Source organism: Sciurus vulgaris (assembly GCF_902686455.1).
Source record: "Sciurus vulgaris genome assembly, chromosome: 2".
NCBI classification, from domain to species: domain Eukaryota; kingdom Metazoa; phylum Chordata; class Mammalia; order Rodentia; family Sciuridae; genus Sciurus; species Sciurus vulgaris.
The window spans coordinates 179862067-179887920 of record NC_136462.1 but is presented as its reverse complement, the minus strand read 5'-3'; the positions used below and the strand labels follow the sequence as shown (position 1 = coordinate 179887920).

Here is a 25854-nt window from a genome sequence, read left to right as displayed (position 1 = left end):
TGGATGTGGAATTGGCAGCCCAGAGGCAGGAATTTGACTTGCCAAAAGTCACACAGCAATTATCGGACAGAAATGGGTGATTTTAAAGCTCAAACTAAAAGTTTAAATGCTGATAGCAGATACAGCATTTGATGAAGTTGGAGAGGTAATAGGCAATCACTGTTCATTGTACATGTGTAGCACCTTCCACGAGCCAGTTCCTAAAACTGCTGAAATGTTCTGGAAATGGGAGCTGCCAAGGGTATAGAAATGAATGAAATTTGTTCACTGCTTTCAGCAAGCTCCCAGCTTATAGAGATGACAGAAGTGTAAGTAGTACTTGACAGAAAAGCGTGAATGAGTCGTGTGTGTGTATGCGCGTTTATTTGTTGGTTTTTGCAGTGCTGGGAATTGAACCCGGGGCCTCACACATACTAGGCAAACATTCTTCCACTGAGCTACACTCCCAGCCCTGTGAATGAGTCTTGTGATGGAGAGTTAGAAGAGTGCTATGGAAACTCAGAAGAGGCTCCCAGCCTAAACTCGGGGTGGTGACCGGGGCAGGCTTAAGGAGGAAGTGGAGACCTGAAGGTGGCACAGGAGTTGGCTAGGCTGCCAGAGGGAGGATAGGCTACCCAGAGAGGACAGTGTGTGTTAAAACCCAGAAGCGAGTGGAGGTCAATCCAGAGGTGTCTGGAATGGCTGAAGGGAGGTAGTTAGGCCATAGATAGTGGGTCCATTGAGAATGCATGCTGTGGTCTGAGGGTATAGCTCAGGGGTGTAACACATGCTCAGCACGTGCAAGGCCTTGGGTTTGACACACATGCACACTCAAAAGTAGTGGAAAGTATAATTCCATCCCCTGTATTTTAGTCACGTCGTTTTTCTGGGAGGCAACTATTGTTTCTTACGCATTCTAGCAGTATTGTGTATATCTAAGAATATATATTTCAATATTTCCACCTGCTATTCCACAGATTTAAGTGTAGCATACTATAGGTAGTACTGAGCACTTTTCTTCCTTGCTTTTCTAGTGTATAGATTCAGCCTCATTTTCTAACAGTTATATTTTCTTCCATTGTGTGGATGTAGCAGGACTTACATAACTAGTTCACCTATTGATGACATTTACATATTTTCCATTCTTTTGTCATTAGAAACATTGCTGCATCGAATACCATTTTATGTATGTCATCTTGCACCTGTATATCTGTAGGATAAATACCTAGCAATGGAAATTATTGGGCAAAGAGTTCATGCATTTGTAATTTTGATGGAAAGTGGCAAATTGTCCTTTGTGAAGGTTGTGCCATTTTCCACAACCATTTTCCATATGAGAGGGTCTGGGTGTGATGCTTTTGAAGGTAGCAGTTTGAGACTCTTGGAGAATGAATGGAGTCACACAGTAGGTGCTGTCCTTTTGGAGGAATTCAAAGGAAGATGCCTGCAGATGGTGAGTAGGTTTCAGCAGGAGGCAGTGTAGCAGGTGGCTGTGGGCATGGGCTTTCATTTGAGTCCTGGCTCTGCTGGCTGCAGGAGCTTAGGTTAAGTTCCTTAGCCTCTCATCTGCTTCATCATTTCTGAATGTCAATGATAATGTTGCTTTTTGGGGCTGGAGATGTGGCTCAGTGGTACAGTGCTTGCCTGGCATGTATGAGGCCCTGGGTTCAATCCTCAGCACCACATATAAAGAAATAAATAAAAAAAGATCCATTGACAACTAAAAAGATATTAAATAAAAAATGGTGCCTTTTGCCTAGGTAACAGAGGATTGCTGTGAATATTTAATGATTTGGTACACTTAAAGTCATTGGAACTGTTTTTGATACAAGGTGATAATTTTGTCATTTGGCTGGGGCTCTCTATCTCTACCACTCCATTGATTTAACAACAGACTGCCTAGATTTGCATTTAATTTCTGTCATTCCTCTCTGGGTTCTTGGGCAAGTTACCTTAGTTTTTTTACCTGTAAAACTTGACGATGATATTATTGTTGTTGTTATTATTATACTGGGGATGGAACCCAGGGTCACTTTACACCCCCAACCCTTTTCTTTTTTTTTTTTTTGTACCTGGAATTGAACTCAGGGTCACTTAACCACTGAGCCACATCACATCCTCAGCCATTTTAATTTTTTTTATTTAGAGACTGGATTTTGATAAGTTGCTTAGGGCCTCACTAAATTGCTGAGACTGGCTTTGAACTTGAGATCCTCCTGCCTCAGCCTCTCAAGACACTGGGATTATAGTCATGTGCCACAGTGCCTGGCTGTTTTTTATTTATTAATTTTTTGGGGTATTGGGGATTGAACCCAGAGGCACTTTACCACTGAACTATATACTCAGTGTTTTTATTTTTTCTTTAAGGCAGGGTCTCACTAAATTGTTTAGGGCCTTGCTAAGTTGCTGTGTCTGGCTTTGAACTTGTGATTGTCCTGCCTCAGCCTCCCAAGACACTGGGATTACAGGCATGTACCACCACCTGGCTTTGTTTTTTATTTTGAGACAGGGTCTCACTAAGTTGCCAAGGCTGACTTTGAACTTGTAATCTTCTTGCTTCAGTCTCCTAAGTTGCTGGGATAACATGGGTGTGCCACTGTGCTGGCTTATTATAATTATTTTTCATGAAATAGGGTATTGTTATGTTGCCCAGGCTGGCCTTGAGTTTCTGGGCTCAAGTGATCCTCCTTCCTTAGCTTCAAGTAGCTGGGTCTGCAGGCATGTACTACTGTGCTCAACTCCAGATAATATTATTAACTTTCTTTGTGGGCTTTTGTGAAGGATAAATGCATTAATATATTCCACGTGCTCAGAGCAGTATCTGTACATCGATAAATGTTGGCAGTGTCTCATTCTTTTGCAGACTGTGGGCTGTTTAGCACCATGCGTCCTCTACAATGTATCCTCCGGGTGCAGAGGTCTCTAAGGTGGGAATGGATGACCTCCGTGTCCTGGCTTTTGCTCAAGACCTGCAGGGCTCACAGCACTCTCCCCAGTACTGCATGCCCCAGTCCAGGCCAGCAGGAGGATGGAGTTCGCAAGGATTTCAGCTCCAGGTTGGCCTCTGGACCGACTTTTCAGCATTTTTTAAGTGCTTCAGCTCCTCAAGAGAAACCATGCTCTCCAGAAGCAGAGGACCCACCCCCTTATCTCACAGTGGATGAACTTCTAGGAAGGCAGAGAAAAGGTTGGTTTCATTTCTCTCTCTTTTTTCTTCTCTTTCTCCGGACTGGGGATTGAATCCAGGGCACTATACCGCTGAGCCATATCCTTATCCCCACCCCGCCTTTTTTTTTTCCCTGTGGTGCTGGGGATCGAACCCAGGGCCTTGTGCATGCTAGGCAAGCACTCTACCAACTGAGCTATATCCTCAGCCCCTAACCCTTTTTATATCCCTAACCCTTTTTATATTTTATATTTTATTTTTGAGACAGGGTCTTGCTATGTTGCCCAGGCAGGCCTGTAACTTGCGATCCTTCTGCCTCAGCCTCTGGAGTGGCTGGGAGACTTGTGTGCCATGAGTGTGTTCTTTCTTTGTACCCTATGGCCACTATACTACCTCCAGAGACTGGAGAACTCTCCATTTCTAGGATGAGTATAACATGTGGATTTAAACTTATTTTGTTCTCAGCCTGATAAACACGATCACTGTTCCTTCCTTTTCTGTTTTCATAACCATATTTCCTCATGTTTTAAATAACGTGGCTTGTAACTGGTCTATGTATATAATGAGGTATTTCTTTTGTTTAAAAAGACTGCAGTTAATTTGGGATACATCTGGCAATTGACAGTATTTTAAAATTGAGGCAGTTGGGGACTTAGTGTGTAATCAGTGGCCTCAGGTGTTCCTAAGGCTCTTGAGGACACCTTTTGAGACTTGTGGCCCATTGTTGTCTGCCTGTCCTGGAATCTGCCTCTCATTGCAGTCTACCTCGAGACGTATGGCTGCCAGATGAATGTGAATGACACAGAGATAGCCTGGTCCATCTTAGAGAAGAGTGGCTACCTGCGGACCAGTAACCTCCAAGAGGTATGTGCATGTCCTGCTTCCCTGTGTTTTCTGGCCCTGGTCGAGATTCTGTGTAAACCAGTTCTTAAGTGCAGCCTGCTAGGGAGTTCTTTTGTGTGAAGTGTACCATGCGACTGAGATATGCTTTTGTTCCAGCTCTTAGCCACTGAGCCACATCCCCAGCCCTTATGGTATTTTGTTTAGAGATAGGGTATTGCTAAGTTGCTTAAGGCCTTGCCAAATTGCTGAGGCTAGCTTTGAACTTGTGATCCTCTTGCTTCAGCCTCCCCAGACCCTGGGATTACAGGTGTGTACCTCCGTGCCTGGCTTGATCCAGCTATTTTTGAGACTTATGATGATACTTACCTTTAGATAAGGACTTAAGTTAAAAATTTGCCATGGGGGCTGGGGTTGTGATCAGTGGTGTGCTTGCCTAGCGTGTGTGAGGCACTGGGTTTGATCCTCGGCACCACATAAAAATAAATAAAGTAAATGTATTTTGTCTGTTTACAACTAAAAATATTAAAAAGAAATTGCGGTGGGGAGGGGAGGTGGAGGGTTAGTGTTTATGGGTACAATTTTAGTTGTGGAGAATGAGATAGTCCTAGAGGTAGATGGTGGTAATGGTTGCATGACAGTGTGACTGTTCTTAGTGCTGCAGAACTACACACTTAAAAATAGTTGAAATAATAAATTCCACGTATATTTTACCAGGGTACTGATGCTACAAAGCCAATTTCAAAGATCATAATTTTCCTTTTTCCCCTTGCTCTCTATTCAGGCTGATGTGATCCTTCTTGTCACTTGTTCTATCAGGTATGAATTTTTTTTTCCAAGAAGGCAAATATATCTTATGTAATGGTGCCAGAGCTAACAACGTGCAGCCCATGCCCCCGTCAGTAGACTTGCAGTTTGCCTGCAGTGGAGATAGTCTTGATGCAGCTGGCTGACATTTGCTGGGATGCTGTATGTTAGGTTCCATGCAAACCTATACATGTGTTAACGAGTTTAATTTTCACAATGCTATAAGGTTAGTGCTCTCATCAAACCCATTTTATAGATGAGGAAACCCCAAAGTGTGTTGAGTCATCCAACTTTTCCTGAGGTTTTCCTTGTTAATCATGGTGTGTATTTATAATATAACTGCCTGGGCGAGGGTGCAGTCTGACTGGGGGAGAAAGAGTTCTGAACAGAGATGCTTCTTGGCATCCATTAGGGGTGTCTAGGAAGCACTTGGCTATAGGAAGCCGTGTTTCTGTGTATAAGGCATGTTAGTGTTTCCTTAGCTGGCTATGCCATCAATTATAATTCATCATTTTTATTCTGAGTACCTTTGCTGCCTGACACACAGCAAGGAGTTTTGGGAGATTCAGAAATGAACCCTTCGGGGCTGGGGATGTAGCTCAGTGGTAGAGTGGTCCTGAGTCCAGTCAGCAGTCCTGGGGAAAAGAAAAAAAGAACCCTTCTATGGAGTTTAGACCTAAAGAGTTTATTCTGTTATGGGAACCAAGATAGATATATAATTAGCTCTAATATTCTGATAGAAAATATAAGGTAATGACTGAATACAGAGAAAAGAATAAAGTGGAAAGACAGTTAAAGGGAGGAATATCTCTTACCAGAGTTGTGGAAGGCTTTGAAAAATAGACTTTTTTCAGTTTGGCTTATAGTCTTGTCAGGATTTGAGGATGTGTCATTCTAGGTTGAGTGAGTTATAGCAAGCGATGCTTCTTCATTTGGCCCACCTACCCTCTCTGAGCCTAAAGGTTGATGTCATTTAAAGGATTGAAGGTGGTTTTATTTCCTTTCCATTGTCCTATTCTCTTAGATTGCTCTGTGATTTATTTTTGGCTCCATTTTGCCTCTCTTGATCTCTGTAGGGAGAAGGCTGAGCAGACCATCTGGAACCGTTTACATCAACTTAAAACTCTGAAGACAAAGCGACCCCGCTCCCGGGTGCCTCTGAGGATTGGGATTCTAGGTATCCGGTAATTTGCAGATTTTGTCCTTTTTGAACCTTGGATTCCGAAGGGACTTATATTCTAGAGTTTCCCTTAGAGGCTAGTATCCCAGGGTATGAAAAAACCTTATGTACCCTGTGCAACTATTGTTCTTAACATCAGAGGCTGTAAGATTAAATGAGATAAAACCCATGAAAGGGCTTTTTGTAGTTCATGGAAGTAATAGGTGCTCAGAAAGTGGTATATCCTTTTTCGAGTCTGATGTAGCTTATGGTGGCATGGGGTTATGAATGGGGCAGAGTTTGGAATCTGAAAGGGCAGCATAAAATTTCAATGTAGGCACCTTTTGTCTGGACCCCTAAAGCATGCCTAAGTGAAGAGCCAGGCCTGCTCTGACCAGTGTGATAGCCACTAGCCACATTTAAAATAAAATAAAAAATTCATGTGCTTTAGCCACATTTCCAGCTGCTCGGTAGACATACAAGGCTAGCAGCTTCTAGTTTGTACAGCATATCCAATCATTTCCATCCAGCACATTCTGTCATCTTATTAGATGGTTCTGTTAGACAGTTTTGTCCTAAATGCCTGAGAGGCATATTTTAAAAATAAATGTTCCCAGCTGGGCAGTGATGCTCACCTGTAATCCCAGCAACTTGGGAGGCTAAGGCAGGAGGATCATAAGTTCAGAGCCAGCCTCAGCAACTTATTGAGGCCCTAATCAACTCGATGAGACCTTGTCTCTAGATTAACATATTTAACTTTATGGATAGCAGACTATGTCCATAAATTAATCCCTATGAGTCAACACACATTTAGAGCAAATCTGGTTATACTATCTGATGTAGTAAGAGATGCTGGAAGATGAGATAGCTGAGATGTTTTGTTCCATTTCACTTCCTTTGTTATAGAAGCTCCTGGGTATATGTCTATTAGGAATCTCAGAAATTCCAAGAATAATTGTTTCTTTTAATAATAATTGTGGCAAAATATACATGAAGTTGCCATTTTATTTTTATTTTTAAGTTTTTTTTTTGTGGTGCTGGGGATTGAACCCGGGACCTTGTGTTTGTGAGGCAAGCACTCTACCAACTGAGCTATCTCCTCAGCCCGAAGTAGCCATTTTAAATGTCTGTTCTACAGGTGAATGGGATGCATGTCTGTAGTCCCAGTGACTCAGGAGGCTGAAGCAGGAGCATTTCAAGTTCCAAGCTAGCCTGGGCAACTTAGCAGGACTCTGTTTCAAAATAAAAAATAAAAAGGAAGTACTGGGGTAAAGTGCCTCTTAGGTTTAATCCCCAGTATCACCCTCCCCCACCCACATGGGGAGAAACAAAAAAAGGAAGGAGAAGAAGAAAAAGCATGTTCTGTGGTGTGGTAGTTAGCTTTGTGTCACTGTGACAAAAATACCTGACAAGAACAACTTAGAGGAGAAGTGTATTTTGGCTGATGGTTTCAAAGGTTTAGTCCCTGGAGGGCCAACTCCATCACTCTGGGCCTAAGGTGAGGCAGGTCATCGTGGTGGAGGGGCATTGTGGAGGAGTGCTGTTCATTTGTTCACGGCAGCCAGGAGGTAGAGAGAAGGGGAAAGGGCCTCAGGCATGAGGAACCCTTCTGGGGCATGCCCCCAGGGACCTGACTGCTTCAGCCATGTTCCACCTACCTACAGTCACCACCCAGTTAGTTCGTTAGTCCTGGGACGGACTGATTGTGCCACAGCTCTCACAGTCTGTAGTCACTTCACCTCCCAGCAGTCCTGCGTTAACATAGGAGCTTTGAGGGATCCTCATATCCAAACCGTACCTTACAGCATTAAGTATATTTACACGGTCGTGCAAGCCTGCTGCCCTCCTCCCTGAGCACTGACTCCCAATTCCTCCCTCCCCCTCGCCCTGGGCAGTCATGAGTTTACTGTCTTGCCTGTGAATTTGCATACTCTTGGTAACTGCACATAACTGGAATTATACAATATTTTCCTTTTGTGCTTGGCTTAAGGTACTTTGTATAATGTCCTTGAGGTTTAGTGCTGCATGTTATAGGGTCAATTTCATTCCTTTAAAAGACTGAATAATATTCTCTCGTATATATCCTATATTGTGTTTATCTGTTCATTTATTGGTAGATATTTGGGTTGCTTCCATCTTTTGGTTATTGTGAACAAGCTACTTGCTATTCAAGATGAGTATACAGCCAAGAATAATTTTTTTTTTTATTTTATTTTGGACTGGGGATTGAACCCAGGGTGCTTTACCACTGAGCTACATCCCTAGTTCTTTTCACATTTTTTATTTTGAGGTAAGTTCTGACTGAGTTGCCTTCGCTGGTCTTGAACATGTGGTCCTCTTGCTTCAGACTCCCATGTACCTGGGATTATAGGTATGCATGCACTACTGTGCCACTACAACCCAGAATCTTTTTTTTTTTTTTTGGGGGGGGGGCTGATACTGGGGTTTGAACCCAGGGGTGCTGTACCACTGCACTGTATCTCCAACTGTTTTTATCCTTTTTGTCTTATTTTGTGTTAGGGTCTCTAAATTGCCCAGGCTGACCTCGAATTTGTAATTCTTCTGCCTCAGCCTTCTAAGTAACTGGGATTACAGGTGTGTACCATCATACCCAGCCAAAGAATAATTCTTTTCCTTTTTCTTTTATTTTGGTACTGGGGATTGAACCCAGGGGTGGTTAACCACTGAGCCACATCCCCAGCCCTTTTTATTTTGAGACAGTATCTTGCTAAGTTGCTTAGGGCCTTGCTAAGTTGCTGAGGCTAGCTTTGAAAGTATGATCCCCTTGCTGCAGCCTCCCAAGCTGCTGGGATTACAGTGTGCCATCAGGCCCGGCTCTGAGAATAATTCTTTATTGAGATATGCTTTGTATTCCCAGTCATTTGAGCTTATTTTTGGTTTTTAACTTGACTTGGTTTCTCCTTTGATTGGCTTATCTTTAAGGTAGTTCCTCCCTTTGCTGACCTACATTGTTTTTCATTTCCTCCTCATGGTATATTTTGCTGAGAATGTTCTGTAGCGCAGGCTTTCTATTTGTAAATTCTTTTAACTTTTGTTTATCCTGGAAGGATTTTATTTTGTCTTCAAATCTGAAGGTTAGTTTTGCTGGATATAGGATTCTTGGTTGGCAACAATGTTCTTTCAGAGCTTAGATATGTTGTTCCAGGCCCTTCTATCTTTTAGGGTCTGGGCTGAGAAATCTGCTGATATCCATATTGGTTTCCCCCTATATGTAATCTGATGCTTTTCTCTCGCAGCCTTCAAAATCTTATCTTTATTTTGTATGTTAGGCATTTTCATTATAATGTGCCTTGGTGTGGATCTGTTGTAATTTTGTGCATTTGGTATTCTGTAAGCCTCTTGTATTTGATTTTCCATTTCATACTTCAGGTTTGGGAGATTTTCTGATATTATTTCATTGAGTAGGTTGTTCATTCCTTTGGTTTGTGTCTCTGTGTCTTCCTCAATCCCAATAATTCTTAAATGTGATCTTTTCATGATGTCCCATAGTTCTTGGAGGTTTCATTCATGATTTTTACTGTCTTCTCTGTTTGGTCAACTTTATTTTCAAGATTAAATATTTTGTCTTCATTGTCTGAGGTTCTGTCTTCCAAGTGATCTAGTCTGTTGGTGATGCTTTCCATTTGAGTTTTTTATTTGGTTTATTGTTTCCTTCATGTCAAGGATTTCTGCTTGTTTGCTTTTTTTTTTTTTTTTTTTTTTTTTTTTTTTTTTTTTTTTTGAGAATCTCTGTCTCTTTGTTGAAATGATCTTTTACTTCCTGCAGTTGCTCTTTCAACTGCTTATTGGTATGATCATTCATTGCTTGCATTTGCTCTCTTATCTCATCCTTTGCTTCACAAATCATTTTAATTATGTATATTCTGAACTCCTTTTCTGACATTTCTTCTACCATGCTATCACTGGATCCTGTTAATACAGAATCTAGGTTTGTTTGGAACATTTTTTTCCCTTGTTTTTTCATGTTGTTCACGTATCTTCCCCTCTGTGCAGATCTGAGGTATTGTAGTTTCCCCCCATAAGCTTATAGTGACCCTATAGGTTTCCAAAACCTCTTCTTTAAGGGGGAGATCAATATTAGCAGTGCCCAGTACTGACAATATGCAGTCTCAAACCAAATAGCCCCTATGAAGATGTTAATATTGTCGTAATAAACAGAGAGGTTGAGTTCAGTTATTATCTACAGTATAACAAATAGATTTGTAATAAGGTCTGCAGTTTCTAATGGAGGACAAAGAGGATGGGGAGGGGTATAGGATGTAACTGTTAATAGAATAAGAGTACATAGAAGTTCTAGATCGTAGAAAGAATGAAAGTGTGATCAAAAGAAGTTGGTTGTTAGCATGAGAAAAGAGAGAAAGAGACTGAGGAAACAGGTAAACAAAAGGAAAAGAGTAAGAAAAGTAAAGAAGTAAAAACTTAAAAATTTTCAAAAAAGGAGAAAAAAGAAAAGAAAAAAAATCTATACTATAACAGTCATATAGTATTCATACCTCCCAGTCTTCAGTAGCCTGATGTATGAGAGGTACCTAACAGTGAACTTCTAGTCTCCAGCAGGCGTCTCAGGATGGGATTTGCCCCACCTAAAGATGGGAGCTGCCGCTTCCAGGATAATCCAAGATGGCTGCTCTGGCCTCCAAATGTGTTGGCAAATGGGGAGCTGCAGCTTGGGGTGTGGGTGTGGTTGGCCAGAGGTCCTGGAGGCGGGGTGGAGTTGTTTGGGCTGAGGGGTCCTGGAGACAGGGCTCAGTCAGTTCAGCTGGGGGTCCCACAGGTCCTGGCTGTTGTCTTAAAATGGCAGCAGCCACATGTAACCAAACCTGTGGGTACTATGATAGTGGATTTCCAGGCAACAGCAGACAGCTGGCGTTTTGCTGGTGTTTTGCGATCAGTCTGGAGGCTACCAGTGGATGATCAGCAGGTGAATCTTGGGCAGTGGGTGATGAGTAGGTGAAAGGCAGGTGATGGGCAGGCAAGAGGCAGGCAAATGGGTAAATGGCAGATGATAGGTGCCAGTGAGCAATCTGTACTCAGAAAGTAGTCAATATACTGGCAAACTGCAGGTGATCACAGTGGACAAATGGGGTAAACAGCAGGAGATCGATAAGCAGCAAAGACTGCCTCACCAAGAAACAGATATCCTCTGCTTGAAACCCGAGTTACAGAGCAACAAGGAATGCAGCCTCCTTCCAGTCTGCCATTTTGGATCTCCTCAGGAATAATTCTTTTTTTTTTTTTTTTTTTTTTTGCGGTGCTGGGAATTGAACCCAAGCACTCTACCAACTGAGCCATCTCCCCAGCAAGAATAATTCTTAAATAAGTATTTTCAAAGGATGTTGGTAAAGAGTGGACTTTCAATAGTAGAGTTCTTGTCTAACAAGCATGGAGCCCCGGGGTCACTCTCCAACACTGCCAAAAAAACAAAAAATGAGTTTTGGGGGTAGTTTATTATATTTTTTTCTGGGCATTAAATTGAATTGCTCTGAACCCTTTTCCTCTGATTTTCTTATGTAGAAAGATATAGTTTCTGGTGTTGTTCTAATTTGAAGGATGATACTAGACCCTTTGAGAAATTTCTGTGCTATTGTCTTTAATTCAAGCTAGAGATAATGTACTGAGAAGGAGCCATGGAAGCAGACAGATTTGCAGATAGATGCTTGCCTCTTTTCCCTGCCAGGCTGCATGGCTGAGAGACTGAAGGAGGAGATCCTCAACAGGGAGAAAATGGTGGATCTTTTAGCTGGTCCAGATGCCTATCGAGACCTTCCCCGACTGCTGGCTGTCACGGAGTCAGGGCAGCAAGCCGCCAATGTGCTGCTATCTCTGGATGAGACCTATGCTGATGTCATGCCAGTCCAGACAAGCCCCAGTGCCACTTCTGCCTTTGTGTGAGTTACTGCCCAGGACTTGGGAAATGAGGCTCTTTCCTTCTCACTTGTGAAATGACACATAACTTTCATTACATTAAAAAAAAAAAAAAAAGTATATATGCACGTGGCATGATACAAAATACAAAAAATGATATGATAAGCATGCCTCACATCCATCATCCCTAGTGTCTAAGCCACTTCTTTTTTTGTGGTACTGGGGATTGAACCTAGGAACTTGTGCATGTTGGGCTTAACCACCAAACTATTTCTAGCCCTCTTGATTTTATTTTGCTTTGTTTGCCAGTCTGGTCTTGACCTTACAGTCTTCCTGCTTCAGCCTCCCAGATAGCTGAGATTGCAGGTGTGCACCATCTCCCCTAACTGAATATTTCTTAAAGTGGCATTAAATTTTCTGTAACAGGTTTTATAAATTCTTTTACGTTTTGTTGGAACACAGCTATGCCCTTTCATTTACATATTGCCTATGGCTGCTTTCACCACTACAGCAACAGAGTTAGGTAGGTGTGACACAGAGTGTGGCCTGCAAAGCCTCACATATTTACTGTCTTTTTTACAGAAAACGTTTGCTAACCTCTGTTCATTTAAATGGGTATCTCACTCTGTTGTTGGAATTTTAGTAAAAACAATAGCTAACATTAAACGGTTCTTCAGTGAACATTTTTGATTCATGTCTGTAATTCCTTAAGATAAATTAAAATTTTCATACACAGGATGCACACGAAAGAGGGTGATTTTAACATTTTAACTTGGGTATCTAGCAGTTAGATCAGGAATCTGTGAGAAATGCAGGGTATTCTCTCTACATAGGAACACACACGCGCGCTCACTCACTCACTATAACACTTATATTTTTTCTGTTCTAGATATAAAAAGTTCAAATAGTGTGCCCATTAAAAATAGTACAAACTGCTGGTGGTGCACAACTGTAATCCCAGCCAGTTGGAAGGCTGAGGTGGGAGAATCATGGGTTTGAAGTCAGCCTTGGCAACTTTTTGAGATCCTGTTTTAAAATAAAAAATGTAAAGGGCTGGGACTGTAGCTTAGAGGTCGAGTGCGCCTGGGTTCATTCCCAAGTACTGTGACAAAACAAGTCAAACCTGTAGAAGTTCACGTGTGGTGAGTCTATATTCCATCCCTTCACCACTGAGCTTCCTCAGGGGAACCACTGTCTTCCATTTATAGTTTGGTTTGTGTTGTTCTGTGTCTATACACTAGTTTTTTAAAGCTAAAAATGTCTGCCTTAGTTCTTTATAGATCTCAGGTTGGTCCAGTGTGAGTGCAAGCAAGAGCATTTGGAGCCTAAATATAATCCCAAGGGATCTCCTTGGGTCATGCCAAGACACCCTGCTCCATTAACTAAGTTCTGGTACTTCCTTCCCCAGGTCAATAATGCGGGGCTGTGACAACATGTGCAGCTATTGCATTGTTCCTTTCACACGTGGCCGGGAAAGGAGTCGGCCTGTGGCCTCCATTCTGGAGGAGGTGAGGAAGCTTTCTGATCAGGTGAGTTCTCCAGGCTCTCTTGCTGTGAGTGTGTTTTGGGAGAATGAGGACAAGGTATTCTAATTTTGCAGCCCATGTTATCTGTAAGTTGTGCAACTTTAGGACCATGCTTGGGTGTATATCTTGAGTTCACTACTCACAAATTATGGGCTGTTTGCTTAGGAGGCAGCACAGTGCAATGGCAAGAGCATGAGTTTAGAATCAAGTGACCACATGTGAATGCTCTGTGTACATCCTCTATCCTGGTGCCTAGGTATGTCATTTAAAATACCTAGAAATAAGAAGGCAAATACCTTCCTCATAGGGTTGTGGAAAAGATTGAGGAAAAGTTTTAAACTCCCTGGCATGTAGTAGGTTTTTGGGGAATGACTTATCAGTCTGTCCCTAGGGGACTCTCCCACATCTTTAGTTCAACTTACCATTGAGTCAGCTTGAGGGACAGAGAACAAATGAGGGGAGTGAGTCAGATTAGAGGCCGGAGGAAAGAGATCTGCTTCCCTGCCTCCTCTGGGGAGTTGGTCCCTCAGCCTTTGAGCAGGTCTTTCTCTAGCCACAGGCCTGAATCTTTTAGCCCTACAGAAGAGGACAGTGAGTAGCTCTATGGTGCTTCTCTTCCAGTGGGGTCTCCCAGCCTCCTTCCTTGTTTGACTTGGGAACCATGGGAGCAGGCAAGCTAGACTGCCAGTTCCAGGTCAGCTGTTTGCCTTGTGATCACATTCTGGCTCTGCTCTCTTCTTTGCCCTCTCACCCCCATTCCCAGATAATCCTGTCCCAGATTTGGTTCCTTTTGATAAGTTGCTTAGGGCCTTGTGAAATTGCTGACACTGGCTTTGGACTTGTGATCCTCCTGCCTCAGCCTCCCAAGCCACTGGGATTACAGTTGTGTGCTACAATGGCTGGCTCATTTAGGTTTTTAAACTACAGTTGCAAAGAGAATAAAATAACAGAATATCATATCATGTTTTTAACAGAATGTTTATTCTTTCAAACAGTGATTACTTATTTACTGATTGAAGTCCTCTAAGCAGCATTTTTTTTTTTTTTTTTTGTTAGTACTGGGAATTGAACCCAGGGATTCTTTACTGTTGAGGTACATCCAGCCCTTTTAAAACTTTTAAATTTTGAGACAGTTTGTCCTAAGTGCTGAGAGTTGCGATCATCCTACCGTGAACTCCTGAATCACTGAAATTACAGGCCTGTGTCCCTTTCTTTTTAAGTATGTGGTCTTGCTCTGTTGCCTAGGCTGGCCTCAAACTTGAAATCCTTCTGCCTTAGCTTCCTGAGTAACTCCTGAGGTGTATCAGCTGGCTTAAAGCAGCTTTTTAAATGTCTTTTAAAATCTTTCTATATGGATAAAATTTAAATACACAGGAAAGAGAAAATAGTATAAGGATCCCTCTCCCTCAGCTTACAGTCATCCAAATTTAACAATTATTACATACTGCCATATTTGTTTCTTTTTTCTTTTTTTTTTTTTTTGTCATTGACAAGTTATTTCAAAATAGAGCCAGGCATTTCACCCGTAAGTGATCATGCTTCTCTAAAATATAAGGATATGTTCAATATCATCAGCTCTCAGTTCTTCTAACAAGACTAATAAAAATTACTAATTACTATTTCATCTTGGTCAATCCATGTTCATGTTTCCCCATTTGTCCCATAAATAATCCTGCATTTGTTTTTTATTTTTGTTTTTAATTTACTTTTACGTGTATGCATTTTACCTAGTTTTATATCCTACTTTTTTCCTAAAATAAACTTTGTTTTGGAGTAACTTTACATTTACACAAAAGTTGCAGATAGTATAGAGAATTTCCTCTAATGTTTACATCTTAAGGAGCTTTGATACATTAGTCAAAATTAAGAGATTAATGTTGTTGGTACATTATATTAACCAACTTTAGACTTTATTTCAGTTTTGTCATGTTTCCACTAATTATCTTTTTTCTTTTCCAGGATCCACATTGCATTTTTTTATTTATTTAGTTACTTATTTTTTTCCAGTTAATGTAATTTTTTTTTACAACTTTTCATGTCTGTGTTCGTACACAATGTAGATTCACACCATTCATGTTATCATACATATACATAGGGTAATACTGTTTGTTTCATTCTACTTTCTGTCCCTCACCCCCTCCCACCTCATTTTCCTCTATACCATCCATAGTTCCTTTGTTCTTCCTTACCCGGCTGCCTGCCCCTCGTTATGTATCATCATCTACTTATCATAGAAAACATTTGGCCTTTGGTTTTTGGGCTTGGCCTATTTCACTTAGTATGATATTCTCCAACTCCATCCATTTACCAGCAAATACCATAATTTTATTCTTCTTTATGGCTGAGTGATATTCCACTGTGTATATATAACACAGTTTCTTTATCCATTCATCAATTGAAGGGCACCTTGGTTGGTTCCACTATCTAGCTATCCACATTGCATTTAGTGTATCCTTCTTTTTATATTAACAATGTGCCACAACTTTAAAAAAAAATAGTCTTTGTGGAGACTGAAATCATGACAGCTAAATGCGTTGGTCCTGGATTGAGATTCTCATCAGAAGGAAGAAAAGTTATAAAGGATGTTATTTGGATAGTTAAAAACATTTGATTTATAGGATGTGAATTAGGTAGTAATACTGTATGAACATATCTGATTTTGTGATTACATAGGACAATATCCTTGTTTTTAGAAAATGTATACTCAAAAGTATTTAGGAGTAAAAAGTAGGATTTCTGCAACATATTCTGAAGGAGACTTAAAAAATGTTAGTGTGTGTATGTGTGTTGGTGAATGGGAATGATACATAACAGACACAGTGTTAATTGATGCATCTGGCAAAGGTTTTGTGCAAGTTCTTTTACAATTGCAGTATTTTATGTTTGAAATTATATCAAAAGTTATAAAAATAGTTTCTGTAGCTACCATTTTTTAATACAAAATTTTGGACACACAAATTGAAAGAGTAGTGTAATAAATATGATTGTCCAAATTTTATTTTGTTTTATCCACCTGTCTCCTTGTATATATAAATTTTTTTTTCTGAATCATTTTGAAACTAAGATTTAGAAATCAACCTGCTTAACCCTAGATCTGCAATATGCATCTTCTAAGAATAATTTTCTTCTTCATAACCATAATTCCATTGTAATATGTAAGAAAATTAGTGATATTATCTAATATGCAGTCCATATACAAAAAATGTGTTTTTGAGACAAGGTCTTACTATGTTGCTGAGGCTGACCTCCAACTGCTGGGCTCAAGCAATTCTCTTGGTCCTGCCTTGGCCTCCTGAGTAGTTGGGACTACAGCAGGTGCCACCAGACTGACTTGGTAATTAGTAGTCAGGTATAAAAGCTTGAGATTTAGGTTACATATTTTTGGTGAGTATACTTCATAGACTTATGTTATATGACAGTCAGTTGTCAAAATATGTCATCAATTAGCGATTATTGGGCTGGGGAGATAGCTCAGCTGGTAGAGTACTTGCCTTGCAAGCACAAGGCCCTAAGTTCGATCCCCAGTACTGCAAAAAAAAAAAAAAAAAAAAAAAAATTAGTGATTATTTTTGAACATTGAGTTTGTTTCCAGTTTCTTTTTTTGCTATTCTAAATAATTTTTTGAAGTTTTATTTTTACTTAAGTTGTTTGGTTTTGTTTTGTTTTGGGAATTGAACCCAGGCTTTAGCACACATTAGGCAAGTGCTATACTACTGAGCTACATTCCCGACCCCTTTTAAACTTTGAGACAGGTCCTTAAGTTGCCCAGGCTTGCCCCAAACTTGCTGTCCTCCTGCCTGAGCCTATTGAGTAGCTGGAATTTATAGGAGTGCACCATTATACCTGGGCTACTTAAGGTTTTATTCTGAAGTTCAGTTCTTTTTTTTTTTTTTTTTTTGGTACTGAGGATTGAATTCAGTGGTGCTTAACCACTGAGCCACCTCCCCAGGCCTTTTTTATATTTTATATGGAGTCAGGGTCTTGCTGAGGACCTCACTAAATTGCTGAGGCTGGCTTTGAACTTGTGGTCCTCCTGCCTCAGACTCCTGAGCTTCTGGGATTACAGGCACCTGGGTGACATTCAGTTTTTTTAGATAAGATTCTGAAGCATGAAAATATTGAGTTAAAGATTGAACACATTTACAGATATCTCTTGGTAGGTACAGCTGATTTTTAATTAGTGATTTGGCATGAAGCTATTCAGAAGTTTTTAACTTCCTTCCAACATAATTTTCCTTTTTTAGGGGCTCAAAGAAGTGACTCTTCTTGGTCAGAATGTTAATAGTTTTCGGGACAGTTCGGAGATCCAATTCAATAGTGCAGTGTCTGCCAACCTTAGCCGTGGCTTCACCGCCAATTATAAAGCCAAACAAGGGGGGCTTCGTTTTTCTCACCTTCTGGATCAGGTTTCCAGGGTAGATCCTGAGATGAGAATCCGTTTCACCTCTCCTCACCCCAAGGATTTTCCTGATGAGGTGAGTGTCCTCAGTTAGCCGGGGACAAACTGATATCAATATCTTGAAGCATGCCAGAAAGCTGGACCCACTAGGGATGTAGCAGAGACCTTGAGTCCTGCTTGAGGGACCTTGTGGTGTGTCAGTATGTCACCCTGTGGGTCAGAGTTGGGATGGAGGTAGGACCTGTATGAAGAGTAGGTGAATCCCACCCCTGTGGGGAGGCTGTGTGGGTTAATTACAAGGTGGGCAGCTGCCTGGCAGTGATGGTGGTGGTCACAGTAGCACTGGGAGGACAGGAAGGGGACAGTGTGATGCCATGGGAAACAGCCCAGGCTTTAGCTTCAGACAGACCTGGGTTCATATCATGGCTCTTCCACTGCTTTACTAGTAGGTATGGAAAGATGCATTTCAGCTCTTCAGCCTCCTCTGTAAAGTGGGGCTAATAGTTACTTCCTACTTTGAGTGGTTGTGACATAGATAAAAATGTGTTGAATTTAGCACAGTGCCAGGCATTGCATAGGTAGCCCACCTGTAAAACCTTTCTTTTGATTTTTTTTTTTTTTTTTTTTTGGTACTGGGGATTGAACCCAGGGGCTTAACCACTGAGCCACATACCAGCCTTCTTTTATATTATATTTAGAGACAGTGTCTCCCTGAGTTGCCTAGGGCCTCGCTAAGTTGCTGAGGCTGGCTTTGAACTCGTGATCCTCCTGCCTCAGCCTGCGGAGCCGCTGGCCACTGGGATTACAGGCACACACTGCCACGCCCAGCAGTGTTTTTTATTTTGGTGAAATGTCTGTCCTTTGGCCCCACCGCTGCCTTTCTCCTCCTGGATTATTTGTCTTATTGAATTGTAAAAGTTCTTAATGCATTTTTTTGGTTTGTTTTGATTTTTTTTAAGTACCAAGAATTGAACCCAGGACCTTGCATATGCTAGACAGGCATTCTACCCTGAGCTACATCCCCACCCTTTTTATTTTATTTTGAGACAGGGTCTAAGTTGTGCAGGCCGGCCTTGAGCTTGTGCCACCCCCTGTTCCTCCGCCTCCTGAGTGTAGGTGTGTGCCATTGTGCTGGCCTTCATGTAGTCCTTTTTTTTTTTTTTAAGTGCTGGGATTTAACAGGGAGCTTTACCCCTAATCTGCATCCCAAGCCCTTTATATTTTGCATAACACCACAGGGCTTGGGACTCGAACCTGGGCCTCCAGCCTGAGAGTCAGGCACTCTACGAGGCAGGCTATATGGCCCAAGCCCTTTATATTTTGAGACAAGGTTTTACTGAATTGCTGACTCTGGCCTCAAACATGTGATTGTCCTGTTTCAGCCTCCTGCATTGCTGAAATTATATAGGTGTGCCACCACACCCAGCCTCATGTATTTTTTTGATACAAATCCTTTGTCAACATGTTTTTTGGATATTTTCTTCTAGTTTTATTTCAGTAGTTTCATAACTATGCCCCAAAGGCATAGAGAGAGATTTATTTAGGAAAATAAATATAGATTTAAGGGAGAATGGGAGCAGCAGGAGGGAGGGAGGGAAGGAGGGAGAGAGAGAGAGAGAGAGAGAGAGAGAGAGAGACAGAGAGAGAGAGAGAGAGAGAGAGAGAGAGACAGAGAGAGAGAGGCTTGAGTAAAAGTTAGGGGTTTGGGTAATTTGTGTTTGTTTTAATCAACCTTTAAATTACCCCGGAGGAGAAACGGAGTGGTATTATTTTCTGCAAGGTTCTGTGGTGAGATTTGGATGACTCATTTTGTGTTCTATTTCATTAGGTTCTGCAGCTGATTCACGAAAGAGACAACATCTGCAAGCAGATCCACCTGCCTGCCCAAAGTGGAAGCAGTCGTGTACTGGATGCCATGCGGAGGGGGTCAGCCTACCTGGGCAGGGGACACCCTGTGCCTTTCCATGTTTCTATAATGACCAAACAGTAGTGATACCTATTGCTAGGTGTTGCCAAGAACCTAGTATGATTTATGGCACATAGTAGGTACTCACTAAATGTTCATTGTGTGAGGAGTACCTGTGGACTTTGGGACTTGATTCTCTTTACTTCCTAAGTGAAGTATGAATTGAATTATTCATTTTGATTTGTTTAGTGTGTTTTTTGTTAAGCATCTGCCACATGATATTCTCTGAGTGATTGTTTTGGTTTTTGTAGTAGTGGGGTTGAACTCAGGGCCTTGTCATCCTAGGCAAGTGCTCTGCATCCCCAGACTTGTTAATTTTAAGATAGGGTCTTGCTAAGTTGCAGGCTGACCTCGAACTTGTGATCCTTCTCCTTCAGCCTCTTACATAGCTGAAAATATAGGTGTGTACCACCTCATCTGACTTACTCTGAGACTTTAATCCTTTAACTTTCAAGAATAATAAAGGTGGGCTGGGGATATAGCTCAGTTGGTAGAGTGCTTGCCTGTCAAGCACAAGGCCCTGGGTTCAATCCCCAGCACCACAGGGAAAAAAAAGAATATTGAAGGCTTTTACGTCTTGAAATTTAAATGTAGCTTTGTTTACTTACTTTGGGAATAATAAGTATCAGAGATGAGATTGAGGGGTGAATGGAACCCAAGGCTAATTGTATAAACTAGTACCTTGCCTTGTTTTCCACAGTGGCAAAAAGCTTTAGAGATCCTCTTAGATGTTTATAGTGTGTCTTGATTTATTATGTAAAAAACCTACTTAAAATAAAAATTCATAGTTTAAATCAAGTTTGAGCAAAGGGCTCCTTTGAATACTTTAGCCTTCTACTGTACCATGCTTTGTGAATGAGAAGTGATTATATGCAGGAATTTATACTGTTATCTTTTTATAGCACTAATTTAAAAATGGTTGGTGGGCTGGGAATATAGCTCAGTGGTAGAGCATTTGCCTCTCACGCGCAAGGCCTTGGGTTCCATCCTCAGCAATGGAAAACCAAAAGATTGGTTCATCTAGGTCTTTTTCTCTGTTCTTTATTACAGATATTCAAGAGAAGCTTATGTGCAGTTAGTTCACCACATCAGAGAGTCTATCCCAGGTATAGTTAAAAAGCTGAGCATGTTCATCTGCTGTAGTGCACAGTCATCTTGGTCAGATACAGGCAACCACCAACCCCTGTGATGCCATTTTATACTTCTCGTGCTCCTCTTCATTTTACCTCCTTGCCTCTTTTTGTGCCTCTTTCTGAATTTTTGATTTCTTGGTCTTTCTAGCACTATTCAGAGGTGTAGATCAGCTTGTGGTCTCAAGACTAAAGAGCTTTATTTTCTTTGGTGGCATTGGGGCTTGTGCATGCTTAGGCGTGCATTGTACCATTGAGCTACCTTCCTCGGCCTAAGAGAGATTCCTATAGTCCTTGTGCTTGTTTCTGAACATGTGGAAAAGACTTTAGCCCTTGTTTTTGTTGTTTTTTGGTAGTACTGTTGAGTGAACTCAGGGATTCTCTACCACTGCGTTATGTTGCTTAGGGCCTTGATGTATTGCTGAGGCTGGCCTTGAACTTGCAATCCTCCTGCTTCAGTTTCCCAGGTCCCTGGGGTTACAGGTGTGTGCCTCTGCTCACACCGCACTGCTGCTGCTGTTTTAAATGAACATTGTGTTAAACTAAATTTAAAAGAATATGTTTTATCCCTTGAGTAGGTACACTTATTATGTGTTTATTTAAAAAACAGCAGAAGAATATTTTTGTATGAAGTGCTACAGGATTTTCCCTCATAAAAGTAGGACCAATTTGAAAAGTAGACTCCTAGTGTGCCTCTGAATCTAGCATTTGAAATAATACTACCTTTTGTAGTGCTGGCGGGTGCAGGCATAGAAGCCAGCTCTGGCATTGATTGTGGTGAGAAGCAGGCCCTCCCCGTCTTGCTGTAATGATGGTTGTTTACTTTGGTGTGCCTGAGTATCCCTAGAATGCCTCACGCCTACTCTCCCTCTCTGTAATCCATAAATGCCAAATGCTCCTCTTAAGGTAAGCAGTACCACCCTGGTGCCCTTTATCCATTACCATGTCACAGGTGTGAGCCTCAGCAGCGATTTCATTACTGGCTTTTGTGGGGAGACAGAGGAAGACCACCTGCAGACGGTGTCTTTGCTTCGGGAAGTTCAGTACAACATGGGTTTCCTGTTTGCCTACAGCATGAGACAGGTGAGCCCTGGGATGGGGAAGAACTGCCAGCATTCCTGACCAGCTCGGAGCTGATTATAGCCAACTGGGCAGAAAAGAGTGTCGTAAGGCAGTCCTTGCAGAGCCACAGATCTTACTATTCTTTATTTTTCGAGTTGCCTCTTGCCTGCTACTTGACACAGTTCGGCAATTCAAGATGAAAAAAGATTACTGTGCCCATGTTCCTAGTTATTAAAATATTTTAAATGATGTTTAGGTTGTTTAACATTTTTAATGTGGAGGGAAAGAGACTTATAAGAAGTCTTAGAGTGTTTCTCAGTGAGCTTCTTTTCTGGTCTACGGATGTTTATTTGATAGAAGCCTCTTTCCATCTTACCAGCCACACCCAGCTATTTCGAATTTCTATTTTTCTAGGCTGAGTTGGCCCACTGATACCTACTTTGGGGTTTCCCCTACAGCATCAACCCCCAGAAAAATAAAACAGATTAGAAAAGAAAGGAAGATTAATGCATATTTCCTTCAGAGAAAATATAATTCTGGTCTGCAAATTTCTTAGTGGTGGGAATGGATTTGCAGGGGTCACTCTCATCCCCCCCGGCACCGTGAGCCAGTGTGCCTTAAGTTTGGACTGGCTGAGGGCGCCTCATGATCACAGAGTTCAGGAGAGCTAACTGATGAGTTGTTGAACCCGTGGCTGTAGCCTCACTGTCCCTGAGCTGCCGGCAGCCGAGCTCATGAACTTGTGTTAAATCCCACTGCCTAATGTTCTGTAGGCAGTGTGAGTGGGACAGTGTATAGTCACGTCTTTTGCAGAATTGCCTCAGAGAGAAAGCTGCAGAGGAGCCTTTATATTCTGTTTTGCTTCTTTTCCATAAACATCATAAATTCCCCCCGCTTCCATCCCTGTACCAGGGATTGAACCCAGGAGTGCATAACCACTGAGCCACATCCCAGCCCCATTTTATTTTTTATTTTGAGACAGGGTCTCACTAACTTGCTTAGGGTCTTGCTAAGATGCTGAGGCTGACCTTGAACTCTCAATCCTACTGCCTCAGCCTCCTGAGCTGCTGAAATTACAGGTGTGTACCTGGTACAAATTGTTACAGAATTTCTATAAGAGAAAGATATCCTGTGGGCTCTGAATATGAGTGTTCATTGTGGGCCCCAATTCCTAGTTAGTGTTAGGGTTGTAGAGACTTGAATCAAGTAACCTAGTAGATGAGAACAAGTCCTCAAATTGTGCCTTTGCCACTTAATAACTGTGACATTGAGGAAGGTTCTTGGTTTCCTCATCCGTGAAATGAGGGTAATGTCAACACCAACTTAATAGAGTTGTTTTGAGAATTCAGTAAGAACATATATTACTTAAGTAGTGCTCTGTACACGGTAAGTGCATGATAAGGGTAAGTTATTACTAACAAGACAGAATGGAGCAAATCCCAAGTATTTTAGGATTCTCCAACCATTCTGTTTTCCTCTTTGGATTTCGTAATTCTTTCAAAGGGAGATTGATTTGAATGTCCACACAGTAGGGTGTAGGTTTTATTCCATAGTTTTGTCTAACTCAGTGGTTCTCCAGCTGTTTTGAACATGAGCTGAGGAACATTAAGAAGTAAATATATATAAACATTTGCATGCACAGTGGTTTTGGATGTTGAAAGGCTTTTCAAGAATAATTCATTTTGTTGACTAGGTAATGTGCTTATGGTATAAAATTCAAAAGGTGCCTTGTAAGCACAAGGCCCTGGGTTCGATCCCCAGCACCCAAAAAAAAAAAAAAAAAAAAAAAATTCAAAAGGCTAAAATGACATAAAGTGAGAAGTAATTCTTCCTTCTCAGGTTGTCTTCCTTGGAGGCAACCACTCTTAGCAATTTCTCCTGGAACCTTCCAGTGTATTTCATGTATTTATAAACATGTTTATATGTATTGATTCTACACCAAAGATCTACATGTTGATCTATACATATTTCATTTAATAATATATTTTGGAGACTTGTTCATATAGTACACAGAGAGCTATCATTCTTTTATTAAAAAAAATTTTTTTGTAGTTGTAGATAGACACCTTGCCTTTATTTATTTATCATGCGGTGATGAGGATTGAACCCAGTTCCTCACATGAGTTAGGCAAGCTCTGTGCCACTGAGCTACAGCCCGATCTGTCAATCTTTTACACGGTTGCATAATACTTCATTGTAGATAAATTGTAATTTGTTTTACTAGTTGCCTATTGATAAAGCATTTAGTCTACTTTGCATCTTGAGTCTTTATAAACAGTGCTGGTGAGTGACCTAATACATGAATCATTTAGTATAACCTTTTATGATAAAAAACATCAAGAGTAATTTTGAGTGTATGATTTTTATGTACTAAATTTAGAATTTGACCCTTGCAAAAGTGTGATTCCACTTCAGAGTTAACCTTTTTCTCTTGGGATGCTCCCAGATCCAGAGAAATCTCTTGGTTCTGTATGTATGTTTTCTGTGCATATGTCTGTAACTTGCAGGTAGATTGAATATATTTCCCCCATACTCTACAAGTGGATTCTGTGTCTTTACTGACCTTCATCTTCTCTTTTTTGTAGAAGACGCGGGCTTATCATAGGCTGAAGGATGATGTCCCAGAAGAAGTAAAATTAAGGCGTCTGGAGGAACTTATCACTGTCTTCCGAGAAGAAGCTTCAAAAGCCAATAAGATCTGTGTGGGCTGTACCCAGCTGGTATTGGTAGAAGGGGTGAGGCCATATGTGTATATTTTATTTTTATTTTTGTGGTACTGGGGATTGAAGCTGGGGCCTAGCACATACTCGGCAAGTAGTCTACCACTGAGCTATATGCAGTACCTTTTATTTTGAGACAGGGTCTTGATAGTTGCCCCGACTAACCTTGAACTTGTTGATCCTTCTACCTCACCTTCCTAGGATTTCAGGCATTTACCACCATACCTGACTTATCATTTTTTAGAACACAGTATATTTCTCCTTTGTTTAGATCTTTTTTGATGATTTTAATTAAAGTTTTTGTAGTTTTCAGTATAAAAGCCATGTACGTGTTTTGTAACATTTACACTTATTTTCATTTAAAAATCTTTTGGAGCTATTGTAAATGGTATTGTGTTTTCAGTTTTGTTATCCATGTCCATTGCTGTTGTATAGAAATTGAATTTTTTGTTTATCTTATAGTCTGTTACCTTCCTGAATTCAGTGGTTCTAGCAGTTTTGTTTTGTTTTGTTTTGTTTTTTCCTCCTCTTGGTAGATTCTTTGGGAATTTCTATGTATACAAACATGTCATCACATTTTTTTCTTCCTTGATGTTCCAGAGTTCCTTCTTTTATTGTTTCCTTTCTATTTAGAGAACTTTCCTTTAGCCACTCGGGTGCTAAATCCTTCGTTTTCCTTCATCTTGGAGTGTCTTCACTTGTACTTCATTCCTGAAGGATATTTTTGCTGGCTGTTGGATTCTGGGTTGGTAATGCTTTTTTTTTAGCTTGTGAAAAATGTGCTACTTCCTTGTTTCTCATGAGAAATCGCAGAATTTTTCCCTTATAAGGGACAACATTTTTTACTCACTGCCTTTAAGAATTTTTTTTTAGTTAGTTTTTTCTTATTGTTTGCTTTGGTGCTGATGATTAAATGATACTCAGTTTTGAGTGACCGGATTTGCACTAGGCTTTGTTCACATAGTCAGTTAACTTGCTTGTGGTTCAGTTAGATCCTTTCAAGGCTTAGTTTTTCTGTTCTGTTTTCTTTTTAGCTGTGCAGGAAATCAAACCTAGGGCCTCATGAATGATAGGCAGATATTCTACCACTGAGCTGCGCCCCAGGTCCCAAGGCTTATTTTAGAAGCAGTTTTTTGTTTTAGGGCTAATTTGGCATTACTAAGATACAGCCTTAGCTGGTGTGGTGGTGCAGCCTGTAATTCCAGCTCTCCGGA

General features: G+C 41.0%; 1 protein-coding gene across 3 annotated transcripts in view; it reads left to right on the top strand.

Moving 5' to 3' along the window:
* The window catches only part of CDK5RAP1 (CDK5RAP1 mitochondrial tRNA methylthiotransferase), a 35447-nt gene that overhangs the window by 852 nt on the left and 8741 nt on the right, over positions 1 to 25854 (top strand). Inside the window, exons 1-12 of one of the 3 annotated variants that reach the window (XM_079128233.1) lie at positions 1755 to 1811; positions 2843 to 3166; positions 3906 to 4009; positions 4770 to 4804; positions 5869 to 5969; positions 11650 to 11860; positions 13246 to 13366; positions 17608 to 17838; positions 19591 to 19688; positions 20779 to 20834; positions 21811 to 21941; positions 24506 to 24655. In XM_079128233.1, the coding sequence (XP_078984359.1) occupies positions 2863 to 3166; positions 3906 to 4009; positions 4770 to 4804; positions 5869 to 5969; positions 11650 to 11860; positions 13246 to 13366; positions 17608 to 17838; positions 19591 to 19688; positions 20779 to 20834; positions 21811 to 21941; positions 24506 to 24655 (1542 nt within the window). In that variant the 5' untranslated portion in view covers positions 1755 to 1811; positions 2843 to 2862. Of the gene's footprint in view, positions 1 to 1754; positions 1812 to 2842; positions 3167 to 3905; positions 4010 to 4769; positions 4805 to 5868; positions 5977 to 11649; positions 11861 to 13245; positions 13367 to 17607; positions 17839 to 19590; positions 19689 to 20778; positions 20835 to 21810; positions 21942 to 24505; positions 24656 to 25854 lie in introns of those variants that run through there. The other 2 variants (XM_079128232.1, XM_079128234.1) reach the window with 2 other exon arrangements.